Source organism: Hemicordylus capensis, chromosome 1 (assembly GCF_027244095.1).
Source record: "Hemicordylus capensis ecotype Gifberg chromosome 1, rHemCap1.1.pri, whole genome shotgun sequence".
In the NCBI taxonomy this organism is placed as follows: domain Eukaryota; kingdom Metazoa; phylum Chordata; class Lepidosauria; order Squamata; family Cordylidae; genus Hemicordylus; species Hemicordylus capensis.
This window is the reverse complement of record NC_069657.1, coordinates 183,788,029-183,811,956: the sequence shown is the minus strand read 5'-3', so window position 1 is coordinate 183,811,956 and position 23,928 is coordinate 183,788,029. Positions and strand designations below refer to the sequence as shown.

The 23,928-nt window shown below is 44.0% G+C and overlaps 1 protein-coding gene across 6 annotated transcripts in view; it reads right to left on the bottom strand.

Annotated features, from left to right (window-relative positions):
* GALNT13 (polypeptide N-acetylgalactosaminyltransferase 13) overlaps positions 1-23,928 on the bottom strand; it is a 374,841-nt gene that overhangs the window by 157,002 nt on the left and 193,911 nt on the right. For all 6 annotated transcript variants that reach the window (XR_008309490.1, XM_053259345.1, XM_053259309.1 and 3 more), the window contains one exon: positions 18,528-18,645. Coding sequence is in view for 5 of the 6 variants with exons in the window: in XM_053259345.1 (XP_053115320.1) it covers positions 18,528-18,645 (118 nt within the window). In the remaining variant the exon portion in view is untranslated. The remainder of the gene's footprint in view (positions 1-18,527; positions 18,646-23,928) is intronic.

Below are 23,928 nucleotides of genomic sequence, written 5' to 3'. Positions count from 1 at the left end.
CTGAAAAACCATGGAAGTAACTGAAAACCACTTCTTCTGTTATCTGAAAGCTGGTTTTCAGTAGATCGATCTAGTTACAGAGGGTCTCTCAATGTCATTGTTGCATAGTGCTGGAGCCTGCTGGCTTTAAGGAGAACCCATGGAAGGCCATAAGATTGAGTTGTCTCTTGTGGCCACTGCTGGATGTTGCAATGTGCAAAATGGCCATGGGCCTATGAGTTTCTGCAGGCTCCTTCATGATGATCTAGAGTTGCATTCTAGTAGTCTAATTGTCCCAGGATCTCAACTCTGGATGAAAAGGAATTATTTCCCAACAGCGCTTTGTCTGTTTCATGATAGCAGACTAAAAAGAGAGAGAAAAGGTACATAATATGCAGCTGAAAAACCTTGGGGTTCTTTTTTTAAACAAGATATATAAACAAAATGTACTGCTTATATATTAGACTATAAAGGTTTATTCTACACGTTACATATATTTTGCACTATGCAATTCTGCTTCTTTACCACAGTGCTCCCACAAATTACTTCAATATGTTGTGAATCTCTTTAAATCATTTGATCTCTCTCTGGGACCCACATTGGGCAAAAGATGTTACATTACAGCTGTAATACCACCCCCTGCAGCTTTCATGCAACCGTGGGGGGCAGGGCTGTGCTCCCCGGCCCTTGAGGCAAGCATGGACTCCATTTTGGAGTCTGCCATGTGACATGGACTAGCCAATCCGATTTCAGAGTGGCATTTTAAGAAGCTGGCTCCATAGCACTCGCTCTAAGTTGCTGGGAGTGAGCAGCCCTCCCTCCCACCTATTTCAGTGAGGGAAGTCCAGTCGCCATTTGAACCAAGTAGGAGTTTTTTGGGTTGCACTGGTTGACCTTGGTTTGGCCTTTTTTCGCCTACTTCTTACTGAAACTGATTTACGGTTGTCACCTTTTGAATGGTCACTTTGCAGATGAGTGTGGGTTATTTTAAGTGTATTAGCTGGTGTTTGGCCAGCTAATTTTAGGATCATTTGAAGACCATTTGATGGCAAGTAGCTAAGCCGAGGAACAGCCCTGGCAGGATTTGCGGCCCTTGAGCTAGGATTCACCCCTACTCAGGGGCAGGCTAGGACCCACCACTCAAGAGTTTTGCAACCTGGGTGGATGGGGCTGTCTGACCTCCCTTCAGCGGGGTTTCACCCCATGGCTGTTATGATGTCCAGATTCAGTCCGGGCGGAACTAACCCCCAGTCTGTTGCCCAGGGTTGGGCGTTCCTCCTTATGAAATTGACCCTTATTTGGGGTAACTGCACTCTGACTTGTCATGACTCACTGTAGGATTTGTTTTAACTAAATTAATAAAGTGGCCCAAGTTCATCCAAGTATACGTATCTTGTCTTTATTGGGGCCTGGGGGTGCAAACTTTAACACTAACTGGGTGTAAAATTTGTTTTTAGGGCTGTTTTTTAAAATATGTTCTAGCAAAAAACAACCACCACCACCACCACCTGGAAAATTTACAAGGAGATTTTAATGCAAGGGTTTATGAGGTTATTTTCTACAGTAAATAAATAAATAATGCAGAGATTACATAGTCCAGGGAAGTTGCCACAAAATGACAAAACAAGTACACTTGCCTTTTGACCTATTCCAGTCATTTTCATTGTAAGGCTCATCAGCCAGTGGGGGCTCCCATTAACCCTACGTGCAGTTTCCTAATTGTTTATTAGGCTTGTGTAAAATTTTGCCAAAGCTGAATATTCTGCACAGTCCCCCTGGCATCATGCGGAGGAAGTGACAGTTGTCTCTGTGCAGTGCTTCACTTTGCCCAGTGCCAATGCAGTTCCTTTAAGGGAAAAAGAGCCTTCTTGAGTCTCTGCACCCTCTTGGAAGGCATGCACAGAGTGCTGGGAAGTGTAGTTGTTCCCAGCACTTTCCCCACAGAGCCCTTAAGAGGAGATTTTGTCTCTCTTAAAGGGTTCCCCCACTGCACTGACTGAGGTGCAGTACTGTGCAGAGGTCAGCACAATGGGAAATGGCTCTTGCATGGAAGGTTTTTTGCCAAAGTGGCTTAAAAAACAATGAAGATCACCAGCCTATTCCCTAGTCAGTCAAAAGCACAGCTAGGTTTCTTTCGTGCTAGCAGCTCATTCTATTATAAGACTGTACAGTAGAGAGGGGAAAACATGGGGGTGGGGGAAAGAGACATAAACCATACTGTATAATTTGGTATCATTAAATTCACAGAATATATTTAGAACATGGAAAACCTATTATGTTTTCATTTTTTTCTATTAGAATTCCATTGTAAATGTCTGCAAAGCTCCACTATTTTCAAAGCTTTACAATTATTTAGGCTTTGTTTCTACAAAGAGCGCAGATTATGTACTTCACCCAATTACAATTCTCTGGTGCTTAAAATTATAGTCATCTATCTAGTTATAAAACACATTTTACACTCCTAGATTATTTGCTTCTGAATGGCTAAATGTTTTATTTCATTTTGGTATGACACAGTAAGAAACCCTCCGTAATATGAGCCACTGCAACATGTACATGTTTCAGCTGTAGGCATTTAAGGAAAGAAAAAATCTGGCAGAACAGCAATACTTCACAAACAAAATGAGAATGGAAAATAATACAAAACAACCCCATCAAAAAACCAAAAAGCAACTTCATAACATTATTCATTGAAAAAACAGGATGAGGGAAGCAAGACTAAGATGCTGTGGACAATGTGTTATGTAACATCTGAAAGAATCCTGTCACAGATATTCCCTGCTGTCACAGATGTATAATAAATCCATTGTACAAGGTCTATAATATAAGAAGCTACATTTATCTATAATATAAAATAAAGCTGCTTGGGCCTCAGTAACTGACATGAAACTCTCAGACAAAATCACGAAAGATAGAAACATGCTATTTTTGCAGGTAAGTTCCAGACCTTGCTCTGACTATTTAAAAGAAAAAGAAAGAAAAACCCTGGGAAAAGTCATTACATCCCCAGAAAATGCAGGAAGAATTCTCTCATTGGAAAAGCAAGGGTTAGGATTCGGTTTAGTGTGAAGGCTGGGTTTGGGGCTGGGGCTAGGGGTAGCGTGAAGGTTGGGGTTCGAAAACTTTGGCAGTTTTCTTGGATACCTTTACTCACAGAAAAGTCTGTAAGTTGTGGCACAGAATACATGCTTGCCAACTGCAAGCCTGGACTCATTTCATTTCAAGCAAGTTATGGGGTTAAGACGGCCTTGGTCAGCTTGCTAGATGATCTCCAATTAGGAACTGACGGGGGTTTTTCCCAGTAGTTGTTGACTGCAACTTCCAGAATCCCCATCTGCAATGGCTTTTGCTTATGGATTACGGGACTTGTAGACAAAAACATCTGGGAATTCTTGTTAGAGGGAACACTGGGAGTAGGTGGGACTGCTTTGCAGTAGTTCCACTCCAACCTCTCGAGTAGGTTCTAGATGGTGTTGCTTGGAGACTGTTGCTCTTCAAAACAAGAGCTCTGGTACTGAGTCCCACAAGGGTCCATATTGTCTCCAATACTTTTTAACATCTACATGAAGCCACTGGGAGAGATCATCAGGAAATCTGGCGCAGGTTGTAATGCTGATGACACCCAAATCTATTTCTCCATGTCAACTTCATCAGGAAATGGCCTAACTTCCCTAAATGCCTACCTGGGGGTGATAATGGGCTGGATGAGGGATGATAAATTGAGGCTGAATCCAAGCAAGTTAGAGGTACTCATTGTAGGAGGTTGAGACTGGGAGTACGTCTTGACCCAAACCTCTGGGAGTACTTCTGGATCCAAACCTCTCCCTGATCTCAGGTTGAGGCACTGGATAGGAGTGCCTTCTATCAGCTTCAGCTGATATACCAGCTAAGTCCATTTCTGGGGATAAATTACCTTAGAACACTAGTGCATACACTGGTAACATCCAGACTTGTCTACTGCGATGCTCTCTATGTTGGGCTGCCTTTGTACATAGTTTGTAAACTGCAGTAAGTACAAAATGCAGCAGCCAGGATGGTCTCTGGGGTCACCATTTTAAAAGAACTACTCTGAGGCTCTACACATGATCTCTGTGTAGAGCCTAACTGGGCTCTGCGGGAGAGCAGGCTTAATCCACTCTCCCCACAGATGAGCATGGAGCTTGCCCTGGGTGGCTGGATCGGCTACCCACATGACTACCAGCTCTGCCATGGAGCTGGTAAGGGCAGTGGGAATTGGGGGCTGCCTGGCCAGTCCCAGGCAAATGCGTGGAGAATTCTGGGGAGACCCCTGAGGCTGGGAGGCTTGTTGGAGCCTCCTGGTTGGGGGTCTTCTAGTGAGTCATCGCGGTGTACAGCCCTGCCATGGTGACTCACAATTGCCAAAATGGGGTTAGTGGAGCACTAATTGCTAACCTCATTTAAGGCGCGGGGAATTAAGTGGGCTAACCGCCGGGGGCCACTTGATTCCCAGTGGTTCTCACGACCACTCGAAAGCGGGCTGGGCTCCCTTAGCCCACTTTCGAGCAGTCATGTGAATAGCTTCACTGGCTGCCAATAAGTTTCTAGGCAAAATATAAGGTAGTAGTTATTACCTATAAAGCCCTGAATGGCTTGGGCCTGAGGTGTTTAAGAGAACGCCTTCTTCTTCATCGACCCTGCCACCCAACTGGCTCGGTTGGTGGCAACTCAAAACTGGGCCTTTTCTATAGTTGCCCCAGGACTCTGGAACATGCTTCCTAATGAAATTAGAGTTTCTCCTTCTCTGAATGTTCTTAAGGAGGACCTGAAAACATACCTATTTAGCCAGGCTTTTCGTTTATAGTTTTAAAGCTTTGGGTTTTAGAGTTTTTATTTGTATTTTAAATTGTTGTAATTGTGTTAATGTTTTAATGGTTGCTTTTAGATTGTGACCTGCCCAGGAACTTCTGTATGGGGTGGTATAAAATAGCAATAATAAATATTGCTGACACAGCTGTATGACCTTGGTTCCCTTTATCTCTTGTCTTCTCCCCACCACCCTTTTACCTCATTTGTTGATTGAAATTACTGCCAGAGTGTGTGTAATTAGAGTTGTGAACAATATAAGCAGGTGATCCACAGAAGTTGGAGGAACAACACTGAGGCTGGTGTTTGATGCCGAAATGTATGCTTGTTTTTACTATGTTTTTAACATTTTAAACAATATTTTTACAAGGTATTGCCATCTGTATTTACGTAATAAATCTGAAGGTCTTAAAGGAGCACTTGGGAGTCAACTTAAATATGCATATTGCATCGCCAGCTTGTCAATTCATATGAAAAATAAATAAATACATACATTTTGAAACCCTGGTACTGTGGATGAGTTAGCAACAAACACATCAGCACGCATGGGCGGGGCAATTTCAGTGACCTCCCCTTCCCCTAGCAGCCCTCTGTGTCACCCAAAAATGTATTTCTGAGGATCTTGCAGTCATCAGGGACATGTTTTCAGATGACAGAGAGAGGTTCTGGGGGAAGAGATATCATCGAAATTCTCTCCCTCCACTTGCACAAGTGCAGGTCTTGAGGTATTTGGTTCCATCTGCAGCCTTGTGTAACTCATATTGCTCCTGGTGCTTCATTAGTGAGGGTGTCAGTCACTGGTTGAAATGATGTTTAAAGTCGGATCTTTGAAGTGTTCTAATATAAACCCTAGGGATGTGCAAACTGCCCATGTTGTAAACTGCCCAGAGACACAGGTTTTGGGCAGTATAAAAATATATTAAATAAATAGATAAATCAATCAATCAATCAATCAATAAAATTGAATGTTTTGAGCTCAAAACATTTTGAGTTTGAAACAGGCTGTCTTCAGTGTTTCGAGCTGAAACAAAATACCCTTAAAATAAGGGGACTGTTTTGAGCTCAACCTCATTTCAAGACTGAAAAGTTTTGAGTGCCATTTTGGCAGGCTGTTTTTCTCTTGCTGATTGGTTTTCTGGCACTAGATTTGAATTGGCTTGAGATCTCCTTGCTTCTTGGTTCGCTTGTTATCATATAGATCAAGTGTTTTCATGGGCAACAGTGTCTCCATTGGCTGAGGGGAGGAAGAGGAAACAAAAAAGGGACCTTCCAAAATGTATTCAAAGGGCCCGGGAAGCAGAGATGGCCCTTAGAGGGCCCTTGAAGAGGATACATCAGGAGAGGAGGAAGGAAGAAATCAAGGAAGGTTTGATTTTGTGGTTTTATTTTCTAAGAACAGAGTATAATATGCTGAGCTATTGCTGCTATACTAACTATCTGGTTTTGCTCACCTCAGATTGACAAAGGAAGAACTTGGGTGCCTTCCTTCCTTGAATTGTGGTTTGTTTTGCTTGCTTGTGAGACCATGAGGCTCTCCAAACAAGCAGTGTGGAGAGCCTAACCAAGGTCTGAGGGGAGAGCGGGCTTAGCAGGAGAGAAGGGAGCTCACCCTGGGCGGCCAGATCGGTCACCTCCATGACTACCAGCTCCGTCATGGAGCTGGTAGGGCCAGCGGGGATTGGGGGCCACTAGGCCCCCCATAGTTCTAAGATGCCCCGTGCAAGTGTGCAGGGCATGCTGGGGAGACCCCTGAGGCCAGGAGGCTAGGTGTAGGCTCCCGGTTGGGGGCCTACTCATGTGTTGCCACTGTGCGGAGCTGAACAGCAGCGGCACATGATCAGTAAAATGGGGTTAGCAGAGAGAATGCTCTGCTAACCTCATTTTACGAGAGGGGTTCTTAGGCGGGCTAGCCACCATTGAACCACTAGGCTTGCCCAGTGGTGCTCATGATGGAGGAAAACCTAGCCGGGCTCCCTTAGCCCAATTTCTCTCTGTTGTAAGAATCGCCTCAGTGTTGTGGTGAGAAAAGGACAGTGGCAGCTCAGGGGTGTGCGTGTGTGTGTTTGTGATATTTTCTTGGTGATTGCTGTGAGTTGAGCTCCATGACTGGCCTTGAGACTAATTTGTGCTTCACTTACTGCTCTGGTCTGCTCTGCAGTCCACATTATGCATTGCAATGTGTACTCAGTCAAAATGTGGCTGAAGACGTTGCTCTAGTTGAGCTTATGGCTATGCTTGCTGCTAAGGGTGCTGCTGTGGCAGCTGTTGCAATGCTGAAGTAAGGAGTCATAATTTTGCATGAGAGAGCAACTGAGCTCTGAGCTCCTCAGAGGTGTTCTGAGCTCCTTGTAGGAAAAGCAGGATATAAATGTAAATGAATAAATGTAAATAGTTTAGACTCCTATGGGTTTTTTTAAAAATAAGGTTAAAAGAAGTTTCAATCGCCCATTTGCCTGTTTCTTTTGTGGGTTGGGTGGTAGGTAGCACTCATCATGTCCTACCACACAACCCACTTTGGGGTCCTTAGGAGCTACGCATGAAGAACAATAGGGTGCTTCGAGTTCCCCATTATTCCCTATGGCCAAAATACTCGAAACATTTAGAGTTTGTTTAATTGAGACAGCCAACTTGGCCGCTGTTTCGATGAAACGTCTCAAGCATTTTATGTTTTGTTTTGAGCTCATATCAAAACACAAAATCCATTTCATGCACATCCCTAATAACCCCTGATTCAGTGCAGGAAATTGTTACAGCAGTCCTGGCCATCTAGTCTCAGCTTGAAAACCTCTACAGGAGAGTTCAACATGTAAAACAGACTGTTCTAGTGTCTACAAGCTCTTACAGTTAGGAAATTCTTCTTAATGCTTAGCCTAAATCTGCTTTCTTATAATTTCAATTAATTGGTTACAGTTGTGACCTCAAGATCAACAGAGAACCAGTCTGTTCCCTCTTATATATGACATTCCCCTGTCCCCTGCTAACATGGCAAAGAGGCACCTTTTAACGTGGTGATTCTCTTTATTTAGCAGGGGGAGAGTAACTGGCCCTATCCACCTCCAGCACAGTACTTCCAGTGACTGTTGCTGGTGTCTATCTTGTGTTTCTTTTAAGATTGTGAGCCCTTTGGGGACAGGGATCCATCTTATTTATTTATTATTTCTCTGTGTAAACCACCCTGAGCCATTTTTGGAAGGGCGGTAGAGAAACTGAATGAGTGAATGAATAAATAAATTCCTTTAGATACCATCATATCTTCCCTTAGTCTTCTGTTCTGCAGGCTAAACATACCCAACTCCTTCAACCTTTGCTCAAAAGACTGGTTTTAAGACCAGATTATCAATGTCCTTCTTAAGAGGCAAAGGCCCAGAACATGACACAGTGGCTGACCTACAGCGCAAAGATGCACAGGTGCAGCAAGAGAGTAGCATAACTGAACTTCCCAGATAACTGCACCAGTGCAGCAGGGAAGCGGAAATTTTGATGCCCTCCCCTTTTCCCAGGAAGCTCTTGGTGCCACCTGAAAATATTTCCCTGAGGGTTGTGCAGTCCTTGGGGACAGATTTTCAGAGGGCACAGAGAGCTTCCTGGGGAAAGGGAGGGCATTAAAAAATTGCCACATTCTCACCTGCACTGGGAAGTTATGTTAGGCTACTCTCTTGCTGCACCAGTGCATCCTTCCTCTGTATGTCGGCTAGTCTTCCAAATGAAGTCTGACTAGTGCAGAATAGAGCAGAACTATCACTTCTCATGGTAGAAGTAGAACGATCACTATTCCTCTTTTAATGCAATGCAATATGGCATTAGCCTTTTAAGCAGCTGCACCACACAGCTGGCTCATGCTTCCCCAAACTGTGGCTCACTAAGACAATTAGATCCTTTTCACATGTACTGCTGCCAAGACAAGTCTCTTCCATCCTATACTTGTGCATTCGATTTTTAATAGCTAAATACAGGACTTTACATTCCTCTTTGTGGAACTTCACCTTGTTGGTTTTGAGCAATATTTGAGCCTCCAGATTGGTTCCATTGGTCCTGTAGTCTCAATGCCTGCTATTCCATCCATGCAGCTTTGTGTTATCTTCAAATTTAACAAATATCTCTGTGATGATTGGCTCCAGTCCTGTCAATCTCTCTTTAAAATCAAAGGAAGTGCTTTCCAGGTGGGATTCCTAAGGGACGGGCTTCAGAATGGAGCAGAGAGTGGCTGTCTTACCGTAAGCTCAGAGTGTTAGGTAGTAGGGGTGTGCAATTCGGATTTTCGGTGTTTAGATTCGGATCCAAATCGAAACACCTCCGATTCGTTTTGTAGCCGAATCTGGCCCCTCCGAATCACCCCCGATTCAATTCTGATCCGAATTAATCCGAATCGATTCGGATGAAAAAATGGGACCTGGGGCCAAAAGAGTGGGGTGGGTGGTAGTACCTAATGGGTGGAAGCTACCACCCCAATTGCAGAGGGATTGGCCAAAGGGCTGATTTTTGGTGAATTTTAGAAGTTTTAGTGTATTTGGGGCAGATTGGGGGTATAACGTGGGATCTGGGCCAAAAGAGTGGGGTGGCGTGGTAGTGCCTAACGGGTGGAGGCTACCACCCCAATTTCAGAGGGATTGGCCAAAGGGCTGATTTTTGGTGAATTGTTGAAGTTTACGCGTCTTTAAGGTTTCCCCCCATTAGGTATAATGTAGGGTGTATTGCTTCACGTCAGGGGGAAAGGGGTGGCCTAGAGCAGTGTGATGTTGGTGGTAGTGCCAGGTAGGGGCAAGGAAGCTACCTGAATTTTTTCAAAGGATTTGGGCAGAGGGCTGATTTTTGGTGAATTGTTGAAGTTTACGCGTCTTTAAGGTTTTTCCTCATAAGGTATAATGGAGCTTTCAGCAGCCCCATAAGTGCACTTGGGGGGTGCTGGGGTGGCCCAGAGTGAGTGGTGGTGTAGTGCACATAGGGTGCCAACCACCCCCATGGGTTTCTAACCCATGGCGTACAGGATTATGTTGTTTCAGAGGTATTCTGAGTGTAGATTCTATGATAGCAAATGAGATTTTCAATGAGACACCATGAATCCACTCTAATTTGCTATCATAGAATCCACACTCAGAAAACCTCTGAAACAACAGAACCCTGTACCCCATGGGTTAGAAACCCATGGGGGTGGTTGGCAACCCATGTGCACTACACCACCACTCGCTCTGGGCCACCCCAGCACCCCCCAAGTGCACTTATGGGGGTGCTGAAAGCTCCATTATACCTTATGAAGAAAAACCTTAAAGATGCGTAAACTTCAACAATTCACCAAAAATCAGCCCTCTGCACAAATCCTTTGAAAAAATTCAGGTAGCTTCCTTGCCCCTACCTGGCACTACCACCAACACCACACTGCTCTAGGCCACCCCTTTCCCCCTGACGTGAAGCGATACACCCTCCATTATACCTAATGGGGGAAAACCTTAAAGATGCGTAAACTTCAACAATTCACCAAAAACCAGCCCTTTGCCCAATCCCTCTGCAATTGGGGCGGTAGCCTCCACCCATTAGGCACTACCACCCCACCCCACTCTTTTGCCCCTGGGACCCAAAATTCGAGTAGACGTCACATCAGACCTTTTTGCATTGAAGTCAATGGGAGGCAAAAAGGCGGGAAATTCAAATAGACGTCATTGCTCAAAATGGAGGGGGAAGAAGAAGGCATTTATTGGCCACAAAATGGAGGGCTGAAACAACAGATATTTCGGAGCTGAAACGGGGGTGATTCGGTTCGGCTCCGAAAAATTTTGGATGGCTGAAAGGGTGATTCAGTTCGGATCCGATCACCTGAAATTGGCTGTTTCGGGTACAGATCGTTCTGTACCCGAAACGTTTCGCACATCCCTATTAGGTAGGACTTAAAGAAGCCAAGAGACAGGACATTCTCAGAGAGGGTTTAGAAAAGCCAGGAGATAGGGACAGATGGGGCTAGAGAGAGGATCTCTAGAGAAACAGGGTCTGTTCTGGGACTGGTGGGTTCCAGGGAAGGACTGGGTAGGACAAGATCAGTGTCTATAGGTGACTGAACTGTGGCTACCTCAGTCAAACTGTTATCTGTCTGTGCAGACACAATGTAGAATGCCTGCCTGTGGGTGAAGTCTGTGGATCATAATCTTTCATCTCACATTATTTACACTTTTAACCAAGCCTTGTTACTGTTACTAAAGAAACCATTACAGGTGGTTTTCTCTCTGCCTACCTTTGGCAGAGAGAAAACTTTAAGCTGCTTGTACAGAAATAAACTTGATTTTTTAAATGTATAAGTTCATCCTGTGTCCTGTGTACTAAATTTTCTTCTCACACAGCTCTCAGCTACTCTGCTGGGGGTTGTCAAAATAAAAACCCAAGCAGGAAGAGCTTGATGGTGGCAGCAAAAGCTAGAAGAAGAGATAAATACTATTTCTCAGTAATATTGGTCAACATAAGTATAAAGTTAACTTCTCTAGTTTCGGGTACAGACCCCCCTCACTGTCCAAGGAGGATGAGCAAGGTGCCACTCACCAGAATGTCCTCTACTCAATAATCCAAGTCATTTAGGAACAGCTTAAGGCCAAGTAAAGTGCCATGTGACACTCCACTTGACACCTCCTTCCAGGCTGACATGGATTGCACTGGAATAGTGGTGGCCAAATGTAACTGATCATGAATCTTCCGGAATTTTTTTACTTGTCTCATTGTTCTGGCAAGAACTTCCAATAGCAGTATATTTGGATTCATGCAATGGATAGTTCCTCAGTTGGGAACCCACATGTACAGCCTGGAATCTATGCCACAGTTTACTCCCCCTCCTTCTCTCATTCATTATTAAATGCTCTTCATATATAGAACACACAATTATTCTCCCAGCAGAGAGATCATACACTCTATTCAACCATCTATGAGGAAAACATTGATATATACAAAATATATAATACTGTTTGGAGAATATGATACACTCATAAGCAGCACACATTATGTTGTTATTATACAGGCTGGGTATCCCTTATCCAGACTGCTTGGGACCAGAAGTGTTCCAGATTTTAGACTTTTCTGGATTTTGGAATATTTGCATAATAAGGTATCTTGGGCATGGGATCCAAGTCTAAACATGAAAAGTTACTGCATTTTCCCCCTCTTTCTAAGTCTCTCTTCTCCACCCTGCTTCCTTGCTCCTAACTGCCTCCATTATGTGACACTCATTATGTGACACCCGTGACACTGCCGAACAGCTCATGTTCGCCAGTGCCCTTTTTTCCCTGGCCGGAGGGAGGCCTCTAGAGCACATGGACACCACCGATCAGCTGTTCGGAGGCGTCTGGGAGCATCAAAGGCCGCAGGCCTATTGTGGAGAAGGCAGGGAAGCGCCCCTCCACTTCCGCTTTCCCCAGCTACCTCTCGCTGGCTACTAACAACAGAGTGACCAGCATAAGAGAGTGTCTTCTTCGCTATGAGCTCCATCGCCCATTGAGGTCACTTGAGGAGGTCCATCTCCAGTTGCCACCAACTCGTTTGGTGGCTACACAGACGGGCCTTCTCGGCTGCTGCCCCAAGATTGTGGAATGCGCTCCCTGCTAAGATACGATCCTCCCCATCTCTGGCAATTTTCAGAAAACACCTGAAAACACATCTCTTCAGCCAGGCTTTCTCAGCTTTTTAAAACTTGTTTTTAAATTGTTCTGATTATTTAATTGCTGTTTTATGATGTTTTTAATTGTTAATAATTGTTTCTATGCTTTATCATTTTTGTTTTAATTATTAACTGATTTTAATGGTGTTTTAATGTAAACCGCCCTTTAGCCTTTTGGAAGGGCGGTATAAAAGTTTTAATAATAAATAATAAATAAATAAATAAATACCCGCAACTCCCACTCGCCTAAGTAAGTTTTGACTGCATGTTTAAAAGTAGCAAAATTGGGCATCTGCAAGCGAGTGAGTGGTTTCTGGATTTTGGAGCATTCCGGATTTTGGATGTCCGGATAAGGGATACTCAACCTGTATTATGCTATACATGTACATCCTACATATGCTTCTTATTTATGATGATACTATATATGTGGCAAAACACTGACATTATCTTCCACACCCACAAGAAAGATGAAACTTGGCACATTTGTAGCATGGTCTTAAAAGCAGTAATGCATATTTATCTTATGGAATTTATTTTCAGACAGGCACTCACAGAATAATAAACATCTATGCTTTAACGAATGATCCTCTAGACATTACACCCCATACAGTAATCAGTCAGTGTGATGGCACATTTTGGTTTGTACCCTAATAATCACATGCAGAAGGAAGCTCATGAAAGGGAGCTTTCCTGCTCCTCGTCCAAATAGCAGCCCCTTGTGCCCCCTGAGTAGTCTCTACTGACGATTGGGGCTTTGGGGAATGAAGAAGTGCTGTGGAAAGCAGGAATCCTCCCAAACCAGGTTCCATAAGCAGAACTGTCCTATTCAAGGAATTGTTTAGTAAAATAATTTGGCTTAATGCAGATGTCTTGTGTTTATATCCTCTGCTATGAAACTTTGTTCACTTTTGAAAATTGTTTCCATTGTTTCTTAGCTATGTGTCAAAACATGAAGAATTAAGTTAGTACACGCAACCCCAATTTGCCATTTTCTAAGCTTTTCAGAAACTAATTTTCCAATGTTCAGTAATGTCCTTTTAAGACAATTTAAAATGCCTATTAGTATAGTTTATTAAAATGAATGTAAGTGAAATTATGTGAAGCTATGCTCTTAAGAATCAGACCCTCAATAAAACTTCAGCTGCTGGATATACAGCTTGAACCCTCCAAGCACTTCAGATCAAGATTAACTATAATAAGACACAGGATTAGCTATATCTTCTGACAGGAGAAAGCTGCCTTGCCAAGGAACAGATGAGTCACTGCTTCTCATTCCTGGTTCTAGGAGATAATCTCTGGGGACCTTCCTAGCATTGCTCTCTTTGTTCTCCAATAGCATAGACTTTCCTCTAAAGCCAGACGATCTACCAATTAAGAAATTACCCTGGGATTGGATGGAATCTATTTCACTCAATTCTAACATGCACTTAATTGTAAGAATATCACCAGGGATATTGATTTGTGTACATGCAGAGCAATGCCCTTAAATCTAAAGGGAGTTTTAAAAGGCACTACAATGCAATTGGGACTGCATGCATAGCAGTGCATGGGCTTCTATCTAGGAGAACATACATCAACAAACAAACAAAAAGGAAAAATGCTGCATGCACAGATAATCCTGTTCTGACTTCTGGGTCAGAGTTAAACACTGGGACACAAACATGCCCGAGTCTTTCAAGCAGCAAGGAACAATCATAAGACACACTGATTTCACTGAGAGAGTTAACAATGTGTTTAATCCTCCCACTGATTGAAATGTGCTTTGGGCTAGCCTTGGCATTTGTGGTCACTAGCCCCACAACTCCTTCCCCCCCACCTCCGGTCCTTTGGCACATCCAGCAGAGAGCAGCCATCAGCTTCTCAACTTGCACTGAGATGGGGCATGCTCAGTCGTCTTGTGTTCTCCCAGCCCAGCATGAAGTGGATAACCTCTCTCAGGTGAGTGGCACAGTCACTCACTCATCTTGCTGGACTGGGACATGCTCAGAAGCAATGAAAGGTGCCTGGCATATTGCTTCTGGGTGTCTTCCACCCCTGCACAGGACAAATTCACAACTCCACCATTCAACAGGACTAGAAGAGAGAAAGATTTTCCACCAGGAAGTTTTTCACACCTGGCTTTCAGTTTGCATCTCCTCTAGAATTGAGGGCCAAATTTAACCCGAAGTACCCTGTGAGCTATCGGGAAGCACTTCACACACAATTTGGTTGTGTTTTTTGTGTGTGTTTTTTTAATGTGTTAAGAGTGTAGCCCGATTTATATCCTGGGGGCGGGGGCGAGATCCACTTTTTGCATTGGTTTTTTGGGGAAACTTGGAACTCTCAGTAAACCCATAGTAAAGCCTGATGTCTGGGCAAGCTAAAGGCTGGGAAACTGTCAAAAACACAAGCTTTTTTTCCTGCTCCTGAATGCCTCCCAGGCCTAGATTGGGCAAGAAGCCGTCCCCCTCCTTCAGAATCCCTTACTTGCCTTGCACTGATGCTCCAAAATGACAGGAAAGGATTCTCTCCACTTCTTAGTGTCTCCGAGCTCAGCACACCAGGAGGACAAACTAATATCTGTTTCTCCATCAATGGCACAGACCAGCCTCTTGCTGAACCAGAGCCCCTCTGAGAAACAGCAATGATTCTTTTGGTTACTTCTGAGCATGCCACAAGTTGAGCTGCGGTGAGCGGCTGACTGCTCCCCCCAATCACCTGTGCATGGCATAAGCCTAGAAGCGGTGCCTCTTGTCTGGGCATGTAGAAGGCAATAAAGACCTTTCCCCTCCAAGTTTAAAAGGGGGAATGGAATCTCTTGCCTCATCTTCTACTATAAATGTAGCTCGCTAGCAGAAGAGTACATTCAAGATTTCATTTCATTTGAGGTGGGAGGAATAGGAAGGCTATAAAAGTCACATATGCACACACAAAAGTACATGGTTTGTGGACTACAGTACAGGAAATTAAGCATGGGCTAGGACTGAGACTCTGAGCCCAGATGGCAACAATATATCACATGAGTTGCCTTGACAATGTGAAATTAGTTCTACAAGTAGTACTCTTAGGGAAGACAGAGAAGGGACACACAAACACACACACACAAGTACACAAACAAAAATTCAGTCAGAAAGCTATGCACCATAGACACGGGTTCTCAACAAGAAAACAGCCCTAACCAGCTGTATGGAAATTCAATGAGGCTCTTCTCACGGTTAGTGAGAAGAGCCTGGGAGGGTTAGCAGGGAGAGCGGGCTTAGCCCGCTCTCCCCGCAGACGACCCAGCAGTCTGCTCTGGGAAACTGAACCAGCCACCCACACAACTGCCAGCTCCGTTATGGAGCCAGCAGGGGCTGGGAGGATCGGGGGCCACGTGGCCCCTGGAAGCTCCAGCATGCCCTGTGAGAGCACGCAGGGCATACTGGAGAGACCCCCGAGCCGGGAGGCTGCTTTTCAGCCTCCTGGTCGGGGGTCTACACGTGAGTTGCTGCAGTGCGGAGCCACGCCGCGGCAACTCACTAACAGAAAGCCTGGGTTAGCAGAGCGCTCGCTCCACTAACCCGGGCTTAGGGGAGGGCTACTTAAGCGGGTGACCTGCTTTGACTGAACCAGGCTTGGCTGCGAACCCAGTGAGTCTCACGATAGGTGGAAAGCAGGCTAAGCACCCTCAGCCCGCTTTCCACTAATCATCAGAACAGCTTCAGAAAGAGAGAAGCCAATTGTAGCTAAGATTCTAGAATTCAGTTTCATGTTGATTTGTCAGAAATCAACTAAATGCTAAACAATAATTTTTAATCTAATATTTTATATAGAAAGGAGGAAAAGATCACAGCAGTACTTTTTCCCTTGTAAAGTTCCCTCCCTGGCATCTCCACGATAGGGCTGAGAGAGATTCTTGCTTGCATCCTTGGAGAAGCTGCTGCCAGTCTGTGTAGACAATACTGAGTTAGATGGACCAATGGTCTGACTCAGTATATTATTATTATTAGATTTCTATACCACCCTTCCAAAAATGGCTCAGGGAGGTTTACACTGAGAAATAATAAATAAATAAATAAATAAATAAATAAATAAATAAATAAGATGGATCCCTGTCCCCAAAGGGCTCACAATCTAAAAAGAAACATAAGATAGACACCAGCAACAGTCACTGGAAGTACTGTGCTGGGGGTGGGGAGGGCCAGTTACTCTTCCCCCGCTAAATAAAGAGAATCACCATGTTAAAAGGTGCCTCTTTGCCAAGTTAGCAGGGGTTATATGGCAGTTTCCTACGTTCATAACTGCAGGAAAAATGATATACTTGTTTGTTCCATTAGGCAAACAATTTATGCTCACAAAAGTCATGACTGGGGTACTACCAAAGGGCAGCCATATTCAGTAGTATGTATCAAGCCACTTAGACTAGTTCACACACTCATCCATGTGATGATACTGTAAACACTATGGTGGAACAACCCATTGAGGTCATTCACATGACCAGGCGGGCAGGGGGGGCAGGCTTCACTTCACTCACCTTCCACCCAGATGATCGGCAAAATGTTACTGGGAGCGCTGTTGGTGATCCCACATAGAACATTCTCAGAGAGCTGGGACGATGTGTCCCGGCCTCTGGATATTCCACAATGCACTGCACACGGTGCACTGAGGAATTCCCCCATCCCCTGGGTTTTCTAGATACTCGTCTCTATGTCTCCTCATGCTGAACGCTGCTTGAGGAGTCACATGAACAGGAAGCTCAGCTTAAGGGAGCACTCATTCCTTTAACCCTGACTAGGAGCTGGACTAATGTCAGGCTAGGCTGTCCTGCCTTGCCAGGATCAGGCCCCATCCCAGCAGTTCTCATGCACAGCCTAACCCAGGCTGGGCTTTCCTAACATAGGTTAGGCTACGCATGAGAACAGCCTCAGTATCTTCCTCCCACTTCTTGTAAACGTAAACTGTGGCATAGTGACAGTGAGGACACTATGAGGCTAGATATGAGGTGATTCCCACCGCCACCCACCTTTACAGCCCCCACCCAACTGCTTACACCACTCACACTGCTGCTCACCCACTACTCACACATTGCCCAGCCTGCCTCCTTTTGCCAGTCACGGCATGGTCAAATTATGGCCCAAGTACAGTATGCTGTCCCATCCCAACAGGAGCAGGTGCCACTTCATTGACACCATTATTCTCCACTGTGGCCTGGCAAACAGAAGCAAGCTGGCAGCAGGGGTGGGTGAGCAACCAGAAGTACAGGCAGGCCCCATGCCTTTTAGGTGGGGGTGGGAGGGCTCAGAAGGGCATGGCACTCCAGAATCAGTGGACCACGTGCCACTGCACCTCCTATGGTTATGGGCCTGTACATACATATATATACAAAAACTGTAGTTCATCTACATGCTTTTTTGTAATGAGTGGAACATAAAAATGTGTGTGTGCATGCGCATGCGTATACATATATATATGGATACAGGCATGGTTGGGGTCATGCACAGACTGTGTAGGGCAGATGTGGGGACCAACTATCCTACCAGATAGAGTAACTTAATACACTCCAAATCTTTTAAAGGGTGTAATCTATTATGTGTTGTCATTATCATAAACTCTTATTCCACATATCAAAATAGCAATTTTCCAGTTATTTATTTGATATCCTTCACAAAATAAAGGAATTTCAGTCCTAATGATTCTTATGGGCAGTATAGAGGTGATCAAACTAAGTCAGTCTGCTCTATGATGCATTGTAAATCCCTTCATAAATTTCATCCTCAAATGTAAACACACAATTCTCATTATTTTATAACTTCATAACAAAAGCATTTAGAAGAGGCATGTTCCTTTTCATCATTGTACTTATTTTTTCATTAATATATTATATTGTTATTTGAGTGAAAGCAGATATGCATATATAAACATGCAATTTTTAAGTGCCAAAAGTTTCCAGTTATGCATTACATGCAAAGATGGAAACCCCACAACTCAAAAGGCTTAATTTTAAACCAAAATTTGCATTTTAGGAAAGAAAAAGAAAAAAGGTACACTTAGATATACTAAGTTAGATGTAAACTTAGATGTTAACATTTTTACAGAAGAACTACTAGTTTTCAGAAAAGGTAGTAAAATGGAAAATTACCCTAAAAGACATTTCAAGATTCTCTCCACCCCAGATATCCATTCCTGCATCGTAAGTTCCTATCTCTTCAAAGTAGTTTCTGTCAATAGAAAATAGGCCACCAGCCATAGTAGGGGTCCTAGTTGAAAACAAAAGAAAAACAAAAAAACACAAAAAAGAAAAAAAATACCTTTTGAAAGATATGGTGTGGAATTTAATATGCGATACTTTAGCACACATCCTCCAGACACTTTAGACATCATTATATTCTATTACTATAAACTAATGATGTAGTAGTAATTACCATGCCTTCTACAGTCTGCACAAGTCCAGACCTCCATTCCAATAACTGGCCAAATCATGCATGAATTTAAAATAAAAATAGAAATGAGTTCCTTTCTTCTATTTTGTTTTAAAATGTGCATCACAGAGTTAAGCACAATGGAATGCTGAGATTCTATGACCCACACAATAATCCAAATACAATCTGAATAATGAGTGGGAAGAATTTAATGTCTTTATCTCTATCTTCGAAGTATACGTAAAATTACCAGGCACAATCATCTTGCAGGATAACAAACTTTCCAGGAGGCAAATCCAGTTAATGCCTCATTGCCTGAAAATATCCATTATATATATATTTATATTAAAAGGTTAAATCTAACTTAATTTCTTCAAAATCTGTTTGGAGACATCCATACTGCAATAAATGTATTCATTTCATGTTTAAAAACTCCACCAGGGGGGTACAGGAATGAGGACTTGGTTTTATTGCAATGTGAGAAGCACCAGTGCTTTGAGAGAAACACCAGTGCTGCCAAAGGTTCTGTACAATGCGGCACCAGCAGTTGCTTGGTGTTGCATGTGGCTTTATATATATATATAATTTATTATTATTATTATTATTATTATTATTATTTTCAATCTATTTCAAAATTGACAACATCTGCTTCTCTTTGCGTTGCCACATGAAAATGTCTCCCTGAGGTCTGTGCAGCTCCCAGGGATATACAGTACTACTTCTGGGTGGCACAGAGTGTTTCCAGGGAAAGGGGGTACTGTACTGTCAGAATTCACCCTCTCCCCACATGTGAATTGCATTGGGAACTCAGCAGCAGCAGCACTGGCACTCCTCACGTAGTACCTGCATCTTCTTAGTCTGAGTGTCAGTCCTCCACTTTAGAGTACATAGCTGAAAAGCTGACTACATCTGCCTTATTTATGTGGTTTTTATCAATAATATTGCATTGATTTATCAAAATGTATGCACTGTATATTTGCTATTAAAGCATGTCAGAGATTTTTTAAATTCCATTATTGTTATGGTACGCTTTTCACATGAATAAGTATCAATCACTTAAAGAGGCAAGTTAGAAGCAGGAACCAAACACTGAATCTTGTATTATGATGTGGGGATCACGAAATGGTTGGAGTTTGTTGCCCCTTCTTTACAAGATAGATGTGGGCAGAAGACTTTTCTTACAACACACACACACACACACACACACAAACACACACACGATGATGAATGAATCATTAATTCTTGTGAATTATTCAATTGTTCCAGTGAAACGGATGTCCTTGAACAAAGATTTCTTCAGGTGCATGTATTATTAAGATGAATTCAGTTCATTACGTTTGGCTTGCAATTGCTTGGAAACTGTAATGTAAGTATGTTTCTCTATGACTTAAGTTTGACCTTGGTCCCTCAAACTGCATAAAAACACAAGAGAAGCCATGTTGTATCACACCAGCAGTTAAGCAGGTCAATCAGTCTGCTTCCAAAGGGGGCCAACACAATGCCTCTAGGAAGCTCACAAGCGAACATGAGGCAGTAGTTCACCCCTGATGCCACCCCATTCAGCAACTAGTTTTCAGAGATATACTGCCTCTGAACATGAAGATTCCCCGTGGTCATTATTTTCAATAGCCAGTGGTAGATCTGTGAGTTAGTCCACTTCCCTTTTAAAGCCATCTTACCTGATGGCCATCACAACATCCTTTGGCAGCAAATTCCATTAATTAGGTTATGTGTTAAGTACTACATTCTTCTACCCTTCCTGAATCTACAACCAATCAGTTTCTTTGTATGAATTGTAAGTAAGGGAGAAAAACTCACTGTTCATGACATCCACACTGTATCTAATTTTATAAACCTCTCTCAATCCCCCCTTGTCACTTTTTATCCTAAATTAAGGAGTCCCAAATCTTTTACCCTTTCTTCCTAGGGATGGTGCTTCTTAGTTGACTAAGATGATCGGAAGCTCTACAACATCTGTTTTAAGGAAAGTAGACCAGAATTGCATACAACATTTTAAAGGCAGCTGCACCAAAGATTTGTATAAGGATACCAGAGACAACCACAGGGCTCTGTGGTCGCCAGGAATTGGCATCGACTCGACTGTACACTTTACCTTTAATATGAAACGGACAGTGACTGACATCCAGACTAAATTACTAACTTGTCCCATTCATTTCAATGGAACGATTCCTGAGTGACTTAGTCTGGACATCAGCCAGTATTTTCAGTCCTTTCTTAATCATCTTTAGCATGGAATTAATCTTTTCCCACAGTTTGCCATTGAAATGATGCTTCTTATTGAGCTATCCAAGTTACAAGATTTCTTTCCTGGTTAATCACCCAGTTTGGAGAAATACATTTGGAGCTCTTCAGAGGCCTCTTGGGTTTTCACCATCCTGGATCATCTGGTATCATCCACAAACTCAGCAGCCTCACCATTCCTAAGTCTGGATCATTTATGAACCACTCTGGGAAGAGCAGACACAGCTGAGAAGGTGAGGAAGCCTTTCTAAACATCTAGCCTTTCCCCCTTCAAACAAACTAACAGGAAGAGGGGAGTTTTGCAGGGGATGTTTCTCTTTAAGGGGTAGGTCTTAGTCTCTCTATCTCTCTGTGTGTTACTTGTTAGGGTTACTTGTTAGGGTTAAGATATCACAGGCTAGGAGTTCTTAGGGTTACCTAAAGGCAGTGTTTACTCAGTGGTGGGGGTGGAGTCAGCTAGGGCTGGGAGAGGCCCACATTCCTTCCTGTGATTCACATCCTGTGTGACAGTTGGAAGGCTACTCTTCATATGAGGTGAAGGCCCGAGAGCATAGTGAACAGGGATAGCAAACAGGACATAGGAGTTTTGCAGGAGTTTAGCGGGAAGTGTGCGGGGGAGCCTGGATCAAGCCCCTGCGATCACAAGGAGCCTGGTGGAGAAGAGAACGTAAGTATATATCCCTCCCTCGTATCCCTCATATTCTTGGGAAAGGCTGTTTGGACAGTTAAATAATTGACCATTACAGCTGAGACCTATCCTAATAAACTATCTAATCAACGGACAATAAGCTCCCTAAATACTGTAAACAGCCAGCCAAAACAGTATGAAGATAGAAGGTCAGCAGGGGAAGGGGCACTTCCCAGTGTATTGCACAGAGTGCCACATGTACGACTATTTGCCCCATGGGCAGAAGTCATGGGTGTGTGCTCGGTAGAAGGAGCTCCTGGCTCTCAGGGAACAAATCCGTTCCCTAGAGACCAAGGTGGAGGATCTGGAGAAGCTCAGAGAGACAGAGAGGCATGTGGACGAGACCTTCAGGGATGTGATAGAGGCATCCCACTCCAGGGCTGGTAGCTCCTCTGCTGTCAGGGAGAATGAAGGTCTTGGGCAAGGAGGACATTGGTCTGAGGAAGAGGGAAATGCTCCTTTAGAAGGAACCCCTTTCGTGGATGAAGAGCCCATATCCTCTCTCACAGGGGATACTCCTCTGGGGGGTGGGGGCCTCCTTGTAGTGGGTGATTCGATCATTAGAGGGATAGAGAGATGGGTTTGTTGACCGCACGGTGACTTGCCTGCCTGGTGCGAAGGTTGTGGACATTACGCAGCGTCTAGACAGGCTCCTAGGCAGTGCTGGGGAGGAGACAGCTGTCGTGGTGCACGCCGGCATCAACGATGTGGGGAAATGCAGTCGGGAGGTCCTGGAAGCCAAATTTAGGCTGATAGGTAGCATTTTGAAGTCCAGGACCCCCAAGGTAGCATTCTCAGAAATGCTACCTGTTCCACGCACAAGTACAGTGAGACAGGCAGAGCTGAGGGGCTTCAATGCGTGGATGAGATGTTGGTGCCGGGAGGAGGGGTTTAGATTTGTTAGGCACTGGGACACATTTTGGGGCAAGCAAGGCCTGTACAAAAGGGACAGGCTGCACTTGAACCAAGATGGAACCAGACTGCTGGCACTTAAAATAAAAAAGGTTGCAGAGCAGCTTTAAAAATGACACCTGGGGAACAGCCGATGGGAGCTGGGCAGTATCCCGTTTGGCAAAAGCCATCCTTTAAAGTGTGAGGCTGCAAAGAATTCAAATAAAACAGAAGGGGAAAGAGCAGAACCGCATAAAAAGCAGACGGGAGCCTGTGCCAGCAGGTCAAAGAGTCAAAAGAATAGCATACATCAGGGGAGAGATTCAGTGTATAGGGGCTTGTATGCCAATGCCAGAAGCCTCCGAGCCAAGATGGGTGAGCTGGAGTGCTTGGTTGCTAACGCAGAAATAGACATAGTGGGCATAACAGAAACATGGTGGAACAGTGAGAACCGGTGGGACACTGTTATCCCTGGGTATAAACTCTATAGAAAGGACAAGGAGGGGCGCCTTGGAGGAGGGGTAGCACTGTATGTTAAAGAAGGGATAGAATCTAACAAGCTAGTAAACCTAAGTGGACTGGAGTCCTCCACAGAAACCCCGTGGGTGACTATACAAGGCCGGAAAGGAAACGTGCTACTGGAGACGTGCTATCGCCTTCTGGATCAAAATGCCGACAGTGACTGGGAGTTGCAGGAGGAAATCAGGGAGGCGTCAAGGAGAGGCAGGGCTGTAATTATGGGTGATTTCAACTACCCACACATAGACATGGGTAAATTCACATTCAAGTCAGGTCAAAGAGGTCAAATTTCTAGATACGCTAAATGACAGTGCCATAGAACAGTTGGTCATGGAACCAACCAGAGAAAAGGCGACCTTGGATCTGATTCTGAGTGACACCCAGGACCTGGTGCGTGATGTCAGTGTCATCGACCCTTTAGGGAACAGTGACCACAGTGCCATCAATTTCAGCATACATGCGGGGAGAGAATCACCAAGGATGTCTAACACAGATATTTTGAATTTCAGAAGAGGAAACTTCTCCAAAATGATGAGTATGGTGAAAAGAATGCTGAGGGGGAAAATCAGGAGAGTCACTTTGCTCCAGAGTGCATGGGGTTTACTCAAAACCACAATACTAGAAGCCCAGTTAGATTGTATATACAAAAGGAGGAAAGGTACCACTAAGTCCAGGAGGATGCCAGCATGGCTAACGGGTACCATCAAGGAAGCCATAAAAGGGAAAAAGACTTCCTTCTGAAATTGGAAGGCCTGTCCAAA